General features: G+C 46.3%; 1 protein-coding gene and 1 long non-coding RNA gene across 2 annotated transcripts in view; both read left to right on the plus strand.

Annotated features, from left to right (window-relative positions):
- The window catches only part of LOC116217877 (thrombospondin type-1 domain-containing protein 7B-like), a 46,551-nt gene that overhangs the window by 12,260 nt on the left and 19,017 nt on the right, over window positions 1-15,274 (plus strand). Inside the window, 5 exon segments of the mRNA XM_042702957.1 lie at window positions 6,100-6,334; window positions 8,539-8,642; window positions 9,507-9,698; window positions 10,307-10,618; window positions 10,931-11,109. Of these exon segments, the coding sequence (XP_042558891.1) occupies window positions 6,100-6,334; window positions 8,539-8,642; window positions 9,507-9,698; window positions 10,307-10,618; window positions 10,931-11,109 (1,022 nt within the window).
- Window positions 6,350-8,635, plus strand: LOC105911676. The gene is made up of 3 exons (XR_004162748.2): window positions 6,350-6,707; window positions 8,110-8,242; window positions 8,539-8,635. It is a non-coding gene; the product is annotated as an uncharacterized LOC105911676 (long non-coding RNA).

Below are 15,274 nucleotides of genomic sequence, written 5' to 3' on the forward strand. Positions count from 1 at the left end.
GTGCAATTTATGCTGTCAGGGTTATCACTTTTCTTATTAGCAGTCAAATGTCACTGGAAACACAAGCCATTTCAGAGAGGTTTGTGTGTGGGTGTGTGTCGGTGTATGAAAGTCACAGTCACAGAGAGTGTCTCTCCCCATGAATAACAGAAACAGTGCATCTCTCTACCTCTCACGCTCTCAGTCGAGTGCTTCCCACTGAAACATGCCCAACTTCTACGACACCCTTGTGAACCATCGGAAACATCCGGAAACATCTGTGCACATCTCCAAAACATCTAAAACCTCTCTGCTCAGCTTGAGGTCAGACATGAATCCTGTCCGGACGCTTGCATGGCACGCCATCCCACCCTTGATCTAAAATTCATCACGAGCCCAGGGCCCATTTCAGATCTCCAGCCAAGATCGCACATCCTCACCTTCAACCACGTGGCAGCCAGTCCTCAAACTCAGACAGACGTCACCAATCCCCCCCCCCCCCCCCCCACAGGTGGCTGCCTTCCACTGACAAATTCTAAGCTAAATAAATAAATAAGTCCTCTCCAGATTCTTCAGGAGCCCACACACACGTCACCAGTCTCCTCCTTAAGTGGCTGGATTCCGGTGATAGATTGTGAGTGAAGTAAATAAACAAATAAATAATACCCCCTCCCCCCCTCCAGGTTGTGCCGCGGGTGCGTTGGCGATGGTGGAAATGAATGGGCCCGTGGCCTGGGCGGTGAGCAGCAGCTGGGGTCATAAACATGTATATTTAAGGGCTGAGTCTGAAAATCAGGCCCTCATGGCTTGCAGGAGATCCATTTGCATATTTATTCCTCTTAGCCTGCCGACAGAAACGGGAAGCAGCACGGCGAAGAGGGAGAGAAATCATCTCCCGAGACGCTGTTGCCTCCACACACTCACTCACACATGCGCTAATCACTTCACTCACACACACACACACACACATACAGAAAGAGAGAGAGCCCGAATGATGCTTTGGCAACAAGAGACAGGAGCAAGTTGTTGAGACTGTTTAAGTCTGTGTGTGTGTGTGTGTGTGTGTGTGTGTGTGTGTGTGTGTGTGTGTGTGTGTGTGTGTGTTGTTATTGTTCCAGCTCAGGGTTCACCCAATCCTTCAGTCCATCATGGTTATGCTTTGGTCCCATCAGCATTCAGAAACCTCTTGTGCTCTTTGAAAATAAATCCTCCTTTTCAAACTACCTAACAATGAAAGACAGATTGAAACATTTCCACTCAGGGCTGTTTGAAGGTTTTGTTGGTGGTTGTTTGGTGGTTCTCAAGACATGTTGATTCTCAAGCTGTTGCTGTCTCCAAGGAAATATTTTTGTGTCAGCACCAGATAGACCACTTGAACAAGAGCAAGAAAAGTTCTGGCAACTTATGTTTGAGGAAGAAAAGGTGACAAAGTTCAAGATGAGTCCAAACCCAAGAAAACAATTTTTGTCACAGATGGTAAGAGTGTGTGCAGTGTGCTCTTCAGTGTGTGCTGCCTGTGATTATGTGTTGTGTATGTCTGCTTTGTGCACACGTGTGTGTGTGTGTGTGTGTGTGTGTGTGTGTGTGTGTGTGTGTGTGTGTGTGTGTGTGTGTGTGTGTGTGTGTGTGTGTGTGTGTGTGTGTGTGTGTGTGTGTGTGATAAACAAATGAAAGCATGACATTGTGTATTATGCATATGCATTTATGTGTGAGTGCATATGCATGGCCGTGTACTTGAATGCAGCTTACAGGTTAATCGCTACAAAGTGACTCTGCATTAATGACAACCACGTGGGGACACACAGCCACTTAGATGACAGAACCGGCTGGAATATTCAGTCTCGAAAAATAACTCATTTTCACAGCAACATGGTTAAGACCTAACGTGTCCCGTGACAAAATGTGCCCCAAAACAGACCCCTATAATAAAATGTACATGCCAAATATGCAGGACATACTATCCAATCTAGAGGTGTAAACGATCACAGATGGCTAATGTTAATACTGCCTAACTTGTAATGTGATGTGATGTAAAGTTGGGCAGAAGGTGTCCAGCTTTCAGATGTGATTTACATTTCATCATTAAGCAGCTGCTTTTATCCACAGCAACCTTCAGCACAGATATACTTTCTTCAAATCAATAAACTCGGTGTTGTTAGAACCTTGCTCTGCCAGTCCCTCTACCAGTTGGGCCACAGGAACATACAGAGTCTCGGACTTACAAATCTGTGACTGTGAAGGTCTCTGCCGGGGTCTTCCGTCCCAGTGAGTGACACATGCCTCAGTGAGTGTCTCTAGGTCTTGTGCTGGGCCAGCATGAATGTGATTGGGCTACACCAGCATGAATGTGATTGGGCTACACCAGCTCTGATTCACCGTGACCAGTTGTATTAGAGAGACGCAGAAAATGGATTTGCTGCCTCACTGCATATTAGTCCATTCACGGGAGCGTCAGGTTTTTATGGCTGTTTTTATGCTCTATGAGGATGAATAGATTTAGGTGGACACACTGGGCTATTCTAAACCCACTCAGAGACGGCCATCAAGAGTTACACTCTAAGAGAGATGGGAGAGTTGAAAGAAGGGGTGGAAGTAAGAGGGTGGCTGAAAGGCAGAGGCAGAATGAAAAACAGAGGGAGAGGTGTGTGTGTGTGTGTGTGTGTGTGTGTGTGTGTGTGTGTGTGTGTGTGTGTGTGTGTGTGTGTGTGTGTGTGTGTGTGTGTGTGTGAGTGTGAGTGTGACAGAGTGAGAGAGAGAGAGTCGGGGTTTAACAGGTCAGAGATGTTCCCATCTTTTAATTTGACAGGGACAACGGGAAGGTTGGAGACAAAGGGACTGAAAGAGAATGAGACACAGTAAAGGTAGACAGAGAGCGATAGAGAGCACAAGGGATCCAGACAGCCAGAAACAGAATAGCCAGGGTGTTATTTAAAGGTCCATCTCCTGCTCTCTTCCCTTAGAGCAGACCTTAATGGCCACTGTGATAGTTCAGCCCTTTCTCTCTAATAGTCTCTGATCTTCGTTCGCTCTGGTACTGAAGCCATCTTCCATTAAACAGACATCCTCAGAACCAGTGCTAGCTCTCTGCCCATGTCAGGTACCACTGATTGCTTTGCTTTAATTTGAAGGATGCTAGTACTGTGGAACATGCAATGCCTGAGGTACCACATGACCATGGCGATCCAGCCATGATGTCTGTGGTGAAAAGATAATCACCACTTTGTTTTTTGTTCTTTCGACCCCCCCCCCCCCCCCCCCCCCCCCCCCCCCCCAATGTCTCTAACAACTGCTTCAGCTTAGAAGAAGTGAAGAAAGCACCAGCTTCCCAAAGTTGGGCTCCGAATCTCGGACCTCATCTCTTTGTGTTTGCACAATATTAGCTGAGCGCCATGGATCGCTGTGCCTAATGCAAGCTAATGACTGTGTACCAGTATTGTTGATTTGTTTAAGCAGAGTAGAGGGAGAGAGAGTGAAAAGATAGAAAGAGAGTGAGAGAGCGAGCAAGAGATGCAAAGCCATGATATTGATGCAGATAGCTCAATTGTGTTAATTGGAAATAAGCGAGAGTGTGTGCCCTGGTTATAGCTGACAGAATTAGAATGGCTAATAGGCTTAAGATGTGTTTGGCTCACAGAACTGGAAACAGTAATTGGCAGCTCATGCTTCGCTTGTGCAATAAAGTCAAGCTAAAATAAAGGTGATAAAGTATGTGCTTTACGCACACTCACATACACACTCACACCAATATGCCTACACTTGTGAAAGCATTCAAGCATGCATCAGAGGCTGGCACACCTGAAGTGTTCACACTTCACTTTAGTAAGTTTGTCCCTTTTTATGACCCATCCAGGTGAGGCTGTACCTGATGATCGTTGCCCAGGTGACCAACCTCCTACACATCCCCCATGTGAGCTACCCTGTGCTAGCGACTGTGTAGTTAGCATCTGGTCGCCGTGGTCACACTGCTCCCTATCATGCTCTGGCAAGCACTCTGAAGGCAAGCAGCATCGCACACGCTCAGTTCTTGCCCTGCCTGGAGAGGGTAAGGAAAATTCATATTTATTCTTAGACAGATTTAAGGACCATTTCAAATATTGTTTTTATATGATGCCAGTGTTAGTGGAATACCATACCAGTACAACAATAGAACTTTACACATTTTACAATTTTTTTTCCATATTAAGAATTTAGATAAGATAAGATAATAATTAGATATGTAGAATATAATTTAGAGTAAAATTTATATTTTTCCAAACATGGATGACTGTGACTGTGGCACTCAAACCCATACAAATTGAACAGATAGTATTACTTTACGATTATCACGCTGCATATAGCTTCTTCAATGGCTGTGATTGTTGCATTAGTAAGGGACTGAGGGGAAGTAAGGGAGTGAGAGGGAGAGTGTGTGTGTGTGTGTGTGTGTATGTGTGTGTGTGTGTGTGTGAGGGAGTGAGAGGGAGAGTGTGTGTGAGAGACAGAAGTGAGAGCTTATTCATCATTCTGCCGCAAAAGTTTAAAGTCGCTTATCTTTCATCATGAAAGGCCTTTTTAAAAGAATGTTTTTCTGTCATCAGCAGCTTTCCATCAGAGTTCAGTTGGAAAGAACTTTCTGGAAGTCACAATGAACTGAGAAAACAGGGGATCCAGAGTTTTGGTGGAGAGTGAGTGAGTGAGTGAGTGTGTGTGTGTGTGTGTGCAGTGGCGTTTCTACATTAGGGGCAGGTGGGGCACTGCCCCACCAGATCCAGATGACGCTGTTGTGCAGAAAGCTCAATACATTCGTACTTCGCGGCAAAATATATAAATAATATAATAATATAATACATATTTTTATGCAAAGTAGCGTGAATATATGTGTGTGAATAAACTTGACTCACAAGCCTTATAGTCTTGTTTTGGAGTAATTTGATTCGTGTGTTTTTCTGTCTGTTTGCTTGCTCTGTGAAATGCTGCTCTCCGCTGTCCCTCCCTTTCCGGTGGGGCAACGGCCCACGCTGCCCCACCGTTACCATGGAAACACCAATGAGCGTGAACCACACAGGCCAAAGTTAACATTGAGCGGTGGGGCACTTTCAAATGTGCCCCACGAAATCTGCCTGGCAACTAGACTGGAATAAAAACCGCGAGACCTGTACCCCGTGACTAAGAAAAAAAAACCATACAGTCAGATCAAAATCAGACAGATCAATACCAGTAACGTTACTGCTAATTAGCTATCGCTAGTTTTCGAGTATTTTGGAAGTGTTTGAATTCAGCCTACAATGAATAATGTAGACTATTTGTTGAGGGTGCAATTTAGTACATTGTCGTTGGAAGAGAAATTAGAAATGAAACGTAGAGTAAACAGCAGAGACTGAACGCCCTCTCCATGCTTTCCATTGAAACCCCGTTAGTTCATGGACTGGTGGATTTTAACAGCAAAGTCATCGAGAGGTTTGCTCAAGCAAAGAACCACCGCGCCAACTTCCTATTTAAGTGATCTGCATTGGTGTGTCAAACCTTTTTTTTTTTTGGAGCTGGTGGATGTATCAATGCAATCTGCAGGAGAAGCATGTGAAATTTATTTGAAATAGGATTTCTGCTCCGTGCTGGCACTCAAAATGCAGCCCATAACATATCTTACTGGTCTGCTGCTTATAATAATCAGCTACCTCTAGTTTTTTGAAGGTGACATGAAGTCATACAAAATTGCCCCACCAGAAATTTCAGGCTAAAATCGCCACTGTGTGTGTGTGTGTGTGTGTGTGTGTGTGTGTGTTCGTGGGTGTGTGTGTGTGTGTCTTTGCCACTGCCACTAAAATAAACAGTTACTATACACATAAGTCCTCGTAATTTATGCCTAGGGATGAAGATCATAACCCTGCTGTGTGTGTGAACATTTGTTTTAGGCATTTAGACATTTTGATTTTCTGGTGCAGGTGGGGTGGAGGGGTTGTATGATCTGATCACATTTCATAAACATGCAGACCTGCTGTGTGTGTGTGTGTGTGTGTGTGTGTGTGTGTGTGTGTGTGTGTGTGTGTGTGTGTGTGTGTGTGTGTGTGTGTGTGTGTGTGTGTGTGTGTATGTGTGTCATGTTCATGAGCATGACTGACATGTTGCACATTTCTTCATCAGGAGGTGCGGCGTGTGCGAACGCCTCAGCCCTGCAGCAGTGGAGGCTGTGTGGCAGTGCGCCCTGTGTGCTGCTTCACTGGGCCGCGGGGCCCTGGGGGCCCTGCACCCCCGACCCCCAGGGTTGGCCTTTCAACGCCTCCGAAACTGAGCCGCGCAACACCACCTGCGGCCTCGGCATCCAAACAAGAGAGGTCGCCTGTGTGAAAGCCAACAACGGTGTGGTCACATGGAAAAGGTGAGAAAGAAAGAAAGAAAGAAAGAAAGAAAGAAAGACAGACAGACAGACAGACAAAGAAAGAAAGAAAGACAGAATGCGGCTTGGTTGGAGAGAATGTTTCATTTATATTCTTGTAACACTCTGTCTTCTTACTCTAACACTCTCCTTCTGTGAACTTGTGTCCTTGGATGTTTGTTTTGCCCTTCTCTTTCTGTGCTTTCCTTACCTTACCTCCTGTCCCCCTGTCCTGAAATCTCTCTCCCTCTCCTCTCCAGATGCCCGCCCTCGTCCCGTCCGGTGTCTGAGCGTGTGTGTGTGCTCGCGTGTTCAGTCGACTGCATAGTCACTCCCTTTAGTGAATGGAGCCCCTGTCCTAACACCTGCAGTACAGGTAATACACACACACACACACACACACACACACACACACACACACACACACACACACACACACACACACACACACACAAATGGGCACATGTGCATACCCAAATCCAAAGTCACATTAGCACATAACCCCATGCTTGTGAAATCATGCACAAAGCAGGGCAGGGTTTTATTTTCAATCGGGCTGTTCCAAGCAAAACCAATATTCTATTCTGTAACATTCTGTGTTTGGCCCCGGGTTAGAACAAAATAAACTACAGGCAAACACTTTTCCTTTTTCCTTCCCCAAAGCTACATTTTGCAACAGCCATGAAAATGTTCTAAAACAAGCTGAATACCCATGAGAGGAGCAGAGAGTGCTGCTCGATCAGGCCCAGAATAAATGGATCTCTCTATATCATCAGTTATATTAGGATTATATTAGAATTATCTGGCATGTCCACACATTTGAGTTTTTGCACCAAATCCTATTATTTTATATTATTTTTATAAATGTGTTGGGGAAAAAAAGAATGATATAAAATTGGATGAAAATTGGATTGTGGATTTTCAATTGAGTTTCTCTCAGAAGTGCTCTTTGCCCTTGTTAATTCTCAGTTGGCGATATATCACAGGAAGGAAAAGCTGTGCATCATTCTGGGAAAGCAGCCAAATTGGTTGCAATTACACCATGCCTCAGACAGGTCATGACCTCCAACCACGGTCATTAGCCTAGCATACTGTCTGTATTACATGCTAATTCAGTTATATTATATGATGGCCCCTGTTCATTTTTCTTGAAGGATGCTCTATGTGCTGCAAATCGTGCATGTGAAATCAATACTTTTTATACTTACAAAACATTGTATTACAAGTTTTCGAATGAAATTAAGGAATAAAACCTGCAACTACGGCAAACATCGGCTTTAGTGCTGACCCAGTCAGGCTAAAGCCGTCTGGAGACACTCCAAATAAGTACCTCCTGCTGCCCTAGACACTGACTCAGATGCTGCACAGCATGTATGAAATGATGCATTGCATGAAAACACTCCAGACGTGATGTTGATCCAACATTTGGGACTTTGAAGGTAATGTGATTATGATGATGGCTTATTTAAGAGCCTCATATGCCAATTCTCTGAAATGTTTTGATACCCTAAAACTGAAGTGATGACACATTTCCTAGTTATAAAAGTGTCATTAAATGGTGTCTAAATGTAGAGGCCACAGAGGATAAAAACAATTAAAACAAATGAAGACAATAAGTCCCTTATGTGAAAGATGCAATTTCTTCTTCATGAAATACATCATCATCCCCTGAATACTGACATTAATGAGCATGATGCTTTTTAAATATAATATTCAGAGCTCATAAAAGTTTTATTATGAGTTACTGATAGCAATTTTTGTCTTGATTTATTTCCTAGTAAATACTACCGCAGTTAGCCAGTCACGTCACAGGATCATTATCCAAAGAGCAGCCGATGGGGGCCAGGACTGCCCCGACACACTTTATGAGGAGAGAGAGTGTGAACCCGCTCCTGCCTGTCCAACTTACAGGTACACACACACACACACACACACACACACACACACACACACACACAAACACACACACACACACACAAAACCATGTATGTATAGACTCACACATTATTTTCACACCCAGAAATTTTCTCCCAGACATACAAACACGTACACACACACACAAAAAAAGAACTGGAAGAAACACAAAAATAGTGATGAAACAAACACACAGACTTCCCATTGTCCAAGAATACACAACGTGCGCGTCATTGTAAAGTTTGACTAGAATATACTCAGGTCACTAAGCTTCTCTGCTGATTGGTTGGCAGGTGGCAGACCCACCGCTGGCGCAAGTGCATTCTGGTCCCTGACTCAGTGAGGCAGGCAGTGGGGGCTTCCACGGAGTCCTGCGGCCAGGGTCTGGAAACCAGAGGTGAGAGAGAGTGAGGACGCAGCACTGCGGAAGGCTCACCGCTAGCGACCTCAAAAGGACATGCTTACCAGTGCACATTACACACCAAGACGGTTACCGCGGCAAACTTCACACACAGGTTATCACATGAGGATGTGTTAGAGGCATTTATTTCTGTCACATTTAATGTCCTGCTGGGGGCCATGAAGAATGATAGGAACTCATTTAAAAGTGTAATAGAGCCACTTAAAATAGAAACCAGATGAGTGAAGCAGCTGACATGTCTTCATAGTGTTATATATTATATATTACTTGTTATATATACTCCTATAAAATAACCTGCATAAATCTTCATGGAGGATCAACTGGAATACAGAGGACTAGCCAAACATGATATCACACTTATGGCATCACTGTTTTTCAGCACATTTCCAGATAGATATGTGAGTTATCAGACAGTGTCAAACATCGGCCATTCTGTTAAACAATCAAAATGCTAAATTTAATAATGGATTAACAATCTATAACTTCAGTTTAATAATGGATTCACATGACAACGCGAAAGTTTGCCGATAACACACGCCGTCCGATAATTAACACCGTTACGATAACCACCTAGCCATCGTTCACAGAAGAACAAACCCTTAAGCTGCAGCTCCAAATACGTATTTTGTGTTTCCGCCCTTCCTCACTTCATGTCTCTCTCTTTGTCTTATCCTCTTTTGCTCTTGTTCTGTTCCCCCGTTTTTAAAAAGCTACAGGTTTCAGCATACTCTCTCTCTCTCCCTCTCTCTCTTTCTCCCTCTCTCTTCCTCCTCTCTCTCTTTCTTCCTCTCTCCCTCTCTCTCTCTCTCGCCTCGCTCCCCCTCTCTCTCTCGTTCCCAGGTGTGACGTGTGGGGGGGCAGACGACTCGCCGGCTGAGCTGTCGCTGTGTCTGCAGTGGGAGGGGCCGATGCCGGCTCAGGTGCGCGGGTGTCGCGTGGCATGCAGGGACGACTGCACCCTGAGCAGCTGGAGCAGCTTCACACCCTGCCAGGGCTGTGGTGGCTGGCGTTCGCGCTCACGAACACTGATAGGTAATACACATACACTCACCACACACTCACAGACACACACTCACATAACCCACAAACACCCCACCTTACCACACACACACACACACACACACACACACATACCCTACTTACACTCCCACTTTTACACACACACGCATAAATATACACAGATGCCAACAAGTAACCCTATAGGATGGAGATGTATTACTGCACACAGAGTAATTTTCTAATGATGTCTGTATCCATATAGATATTAAAGATGTATTTATTCACTTTTAAGCTAATTTACTTCATTTTTTCACCAAACAACAAATTAGCGACGATTAATAACAGCTGTAATAATTAAAACTTGACAAGTTTAATTCCTATAATGACTGTTGTTCAATTAGTTAGACCTTTTGTTAACGGTCAATAATTATCTTTAAGAATTTGTCATGTTGACCTAACACCTTCATTATCCTGATAATTACCATGACTTATTGCTGGGACGTGAAAGCCATTTTTCTTTATATCAAAGTTTTAGTAATCAAGTATTAGACAACACTACACAACATCAGTCTATCTGTCTACCCCCACTTTATATCTTTATGTCTTTCAAAACTTTGCTCAACCCCATTTCTCTTTGTCAGGCCGTAGCAAGAAGCGTCTGCGGTGCCAACAGGAGTCACTTTACCCGCTCGTGGAGAGAGAGCCATGCTCCTGCTCAGACTTCCAGGCTCAACCCCAGGGGTCCTGGTCCCCATGCCTGTTCCCAGGGCTCTCTGAGCGGACAGCGTGGCACCTTGGCCTCCCTGGAACCCACCAGGGTGTGGATGGCGCCCTGCGCTTGAAACCTCCCCAGGAAGAGGGCAGGGAGTGTGGGCAGGGGTGGCGCTACAGGGCCCTGGCCTGCCTGGACCACCAAAGACGACTAGTGGAGCCCGCTCTGTGTGCCAGTTCAGGTAAGACCAATCAGTGAATATGATCTTGGATTTGTGAACATACACATACACATACAAACAAATACACGCACATACATGTCCGTTGTTTGTATTGTACTGTATTGCATTTCTTACTTTGCTATTCATCTTGGTGTTAATCCATATGAAGCACCATAGACCACCAGACTGACACCTATACACAACACTGTGTCATTTAAGGACGTTGGAGTAAAAAGAATGTATCAGCTTTGATCACTGCAGTGGAGAGTACCAGGTGGATCGGACAGTATCACATTGTGGAAGAGCTGGGGACTCATCATCTTTGCCTTACAGGTTTGTTGGAGGAGGTGTGTCACGTGGCCTGCCCACTGGACTGCAGGCTGAGCGAGTGGTCGCCCTGGTCTACCTGCAGCACCTCCTGTGGCTGGGGGGTGAAAGTGCGTGGCCAGTGGCTCAGAGAGAAGGCATTCAATGGAGGGCGTCCTTGCCCCAAACTGGACCCCAGGAATCAGGTGGAACCCCCTAGCTAATCAGCCAGAAACTCATACACACACACACACAAACACACACACACACACACACACACACACACACGTACACTCATAGACACACACACAAACACATGCACATACACACATATCCTAAATGGAAACCCCTGAAGTTTGAGTGGCCACTCAGAATCCATGAGGTCACAGTTTTACTTTGCTGACAAAGAAAAAAAAAAGTTTGTGCTCAGACAAACTCCGACTGCCTCAATGAATGCAGACTTCATGTCTCTGCCCACTCGTACTGAGCTTAGTGGCTGTATAATTACCAGAGAACTGGGTGCCTTATCCAGACAGCAATATACAGAAACAGAATGAGAAGAATCTGCCCATCACCTGACTGCTAGATAGCACAAACCAACCCTGCACCACCTTGTCAAAATCTGACATTTTAAAATCTGATAAGATCTCGTGCTCAGTCAGTCGCCACCTCTGGAAAGATGCTTCAAGAAGAGGTTCTCTATCTAGTGTGGAAAATAACAACCCCAAGAGTGAACCATCATCGGATCGAAATATTGACCTAAAAGAAGGCTCTAAGGCCAATGCCAGTGGCCTTGCAGAAATCTTCCATTTCAAATCAGGCCCATGTTTTTCTGACAGGCAAAGTGCTAAAATGGAGGCCACAACTGTTAAGGCATCCTTCACAAGGAGAGGCAAATTGTTAATTAGTGCTGGGCTCTGGCTAAAGCATTTGGTATACTTCTGCAGACATGGTCTGTGCACGGTCTCCGCGCAGTGAGGATTATGCAAATGTCGTCATCCACACAGTCTGTCTGTGCTGCAGCAAAATGCTGTGTCCGTACAGATATGTCCGTATTGACTGTGCTTGTGCAAAACTGAGCATTACAATAAGGCCGTAGTGCACACACGGTCAGCTTGTCCGTATCCACTTGGTGGTTGGTTGGTTGTTGATATGCGTGTGAGAGAGGAAGGGGTAGGGGTGGGGGATTGGAGAGAGAGAGAGAGAGAGAGAAAATGATTGCTGTATGATAGGTGAAAATTCACCCTAGTTACCTCAGGACTCCGGAGCTGCATATAAGTACATTTATTAGACAGACAACAATTGCAATCGGGCTCACTCCCAGCACAAGGCTGAAAGTGAAGCAATGATAAACACGAGCATTCAGCAGGGAAAACCACGTGGTGGATTTCTCACGTCCGAGGCAAGGATGGAAGTTTTGCAAGGTTGGAAGAAGCACAGTTCGACCCTTCTTATCTCTTCTGGTCTAAACATGCTCTTGTACATATGCAGACTAAGTGGCACCTAATATTCTAAGTTACACACGCACACAGAAACACAGAAAAGCCATGTTTCTGTTTTCATAAGCACATGATTCATACAAGGAATTAATAATACAAGGCACTTGATTATTATATTCTTAAGTCATTAACAGTGTTTGGAAATTATCTCCATCACTGTATATTTGTATGTATGATGTATAAGTATGTGTGAGTGTGTGATTGCTTGATTACATCTGTGATTGCTGCCTCGGATAGTGACAAAGCAGCTGAATAGGATCAACTCTGAGGCTGTGACTCTGAGGCTGTCACTCTCAGGCTGTGACTCTCAGGCTGTCACTCTCAGGCTGTGACTCTGAGGCTGGTGACTCTGAGGCTACGTCCACATGGAGCCTAGACTGCCTGAATCCGGATTTGTTTTGGATCCGGTACCTTTTTTTATCGCGTCCACACGTAGCCGTGTCAAGAAAAATCTGCGTCCACATGGAAACGCTGGAGCGGAGCGGAGTGGTTGAATCCGCTGTAAAGACGTCATGGAGCATGCGCATAAAGTGACAGAAGACAGAAGTCGAGATCCAACTAGCAATCTTCCGATTGCTGAACGACTACCACCTAAAACGAAGGTTACGTATGTAACCACGGTTCTATGAGTTTCGGATGACCGCCAGAGGCGGTGCTTACAGCACTGGATTTCCATCGCACGTACGTGCAGGTCGAGTGTTAATACCAACAAAGTCACCTGTGACCTGGGTGACGTCGTCAATGTGCGCCAGCACAAAAGGCCGTCCCACCCAGGAAGCGCCCTCTTGGCAATCTTCTCGTGCAGATTCCAAGTGACTGCCAAGGTCTGGCGGTCATCCGAAACTCATAGAACCGTGGTTACATACGTAACCTTCGTTCTATTTCGTTTCTCCTGACCGCCAGAGGCGGTGCTTACAGCACTGGATGACTAATACCAACAAAGTCACGAGGAAATCTTACCTTACTCCCGCTGTAAGGAAGTAGGAAGAACAGCTGCTGTCACTGGGTTATGAGGGACCACGTTAACCCTATAAAACCTTGCAAATGTGCAGGTTGATGCCCATGATGCAGCTGTACAGATATCTGAAAGGGGGACACCTCTTAGGGCCGCCCACGATGTACATACACTCCTAGTTGAGTGACCTCGGACCTGAGGGAACGGGAGGCTACTGCTCCTATAGGCACAAATAATAGCGTCCACAATTCAACGTGATAGACGTTGTTTGGATAAGCTGTGCCTTCTCCTCTGTCCTGAATGACAGAGAAACAGTGAATTAGACTGGCGGAATTCCACAGTCATATCAATATAAGCCCTTGGTGCTCTCACTGGGCACCACAGGTAGGTGCTCTGTCCCTGCTCATCCTCCTGTGCTGGGGCTCAAAAGCAGCCAGACTGAGGGGCTGGTTTGTGTAGGATGATGAAACCTCTCTGGAAGAAAGGCCGGATTCGGCCACAAGTTACCCCTGTGCCTCCAGGGTTTCAATATAGGCATTCTTGGCTTGGCCTTCGTTTAGCCGATGCCCTGGCCAAGAGAAAAGCGGTCTTCATAGACAGCCATTTCAATCCCACCCTCTCAAGAGGTTCAAATGGGGACTGACAGAGTGCATCTAGGACTATAGGCAAGTCCCAAGAGGGCACTGGGCTTCGCTGAAGCGGCCTTAGTCATTGAGCACCCCTAAGGAAGTGGGTCACTAGCGTATGGGACCCCACTGTGCATGGCCGAGATGGCGGCTGCATATACTTTGATGGTGGAGGCCTCCATCAAAACGAGACTGGAGAAGCGGAGTACCACCGGTACAGGACACTGTGTCGGGTCCTGCTTCTGTGCTTGGCACCACTCACAGGGAAAACAAAAACCTCCACCTGTTAGCGTACAGCACATTGGTGGAGGGTGCCCGGGAGCTGTGGATGGTCTATACAACCACTGGGTCACATGACCCTAACAATAGCTCCGGCCCTTCAGAGGCCAGACCCAAAGCTGCAGACGAGCTGGTTTCGGGTGCCAGATTCAACCCCCCCCCAGCTGTGAGAGGTGGTCCAGCCTCACAGGGAGGCACCACGGCTCCCCGTCTAGTAATCTGTGCAAGATTGGGAACCACACACTTCCCGGCCATTTGGGGGCTATTAGTAACTCCTTATGGTTCCCTCTGAGGATCCTTCCCAGAGTGGGCAGGATGAGTGGTAGTGGGGGGAAGGCGTACAGCAGCTAATTTTGCCAGACATGGGCCAGTGCATCCTGGCCCAAGGGCTTATAGATTCCCTCCGAGAAAACCAGAGGGGACAGTGCGTCGTCGACTGTGAGGCGAAGAAGATCCACCCCTGCCTTGCCCTATCTCTGCCAGGTTGCTTCCACCACTTGTGATGCAGCCTCCATTTCCCAGGAGGTGGGTGCTGCCGGGATAAACAAATCCCTCGGCCGTGTTTTGAATGCCTGGCAAATGCATTGCCGTGGCAAATGCATTGAGGATACGCCAACAACCACAGCTGTTGGGTCAGCCTCGAGGATTGTCTGGACCTTGTGCTCCCCTGGTGGTCTACCTGGTAGACCACTGATGTGTTGGCTGTTCCTACCAGGACATGCTTTCCTACTGGAAAGAAACTGTTTGAGCGCCAGCAGAACAGCCTGCAGCTCCAATACCTTTGTGTTGTTCCTGCTGCAAGGACTCCAGAGGACCTCTGACAGTCCTGCATTGCCATACAGCTCCCCACCCTGCCAGAGAAGCATCGGTGGCCACCACTTCTCTGCGAGAAGGAATGGACCCCAAGGGGACCCCCTGGTGAGAGATGTCTCTACTTTCCACGGGCGTAGCTTTGCAAGGCAACTGGAAGTGAACTCTGACCAGCTTGTGCCTGTGACAAGTTGGGGTGGCA

Source organism: Clupea harengus, chromosome 21 (genome assembly GCF_900700415.2).
Source record: "Clupea harengus chromosome 21, Ch_v2.0.2, whole genome shotgun sequence".
Taxonomy (NCBI): Eukaryota; Metazoa; Chordata; class Actinopteri; order Clupeiformes; family Clupeidae; genus Clupea; species Clupea harengus.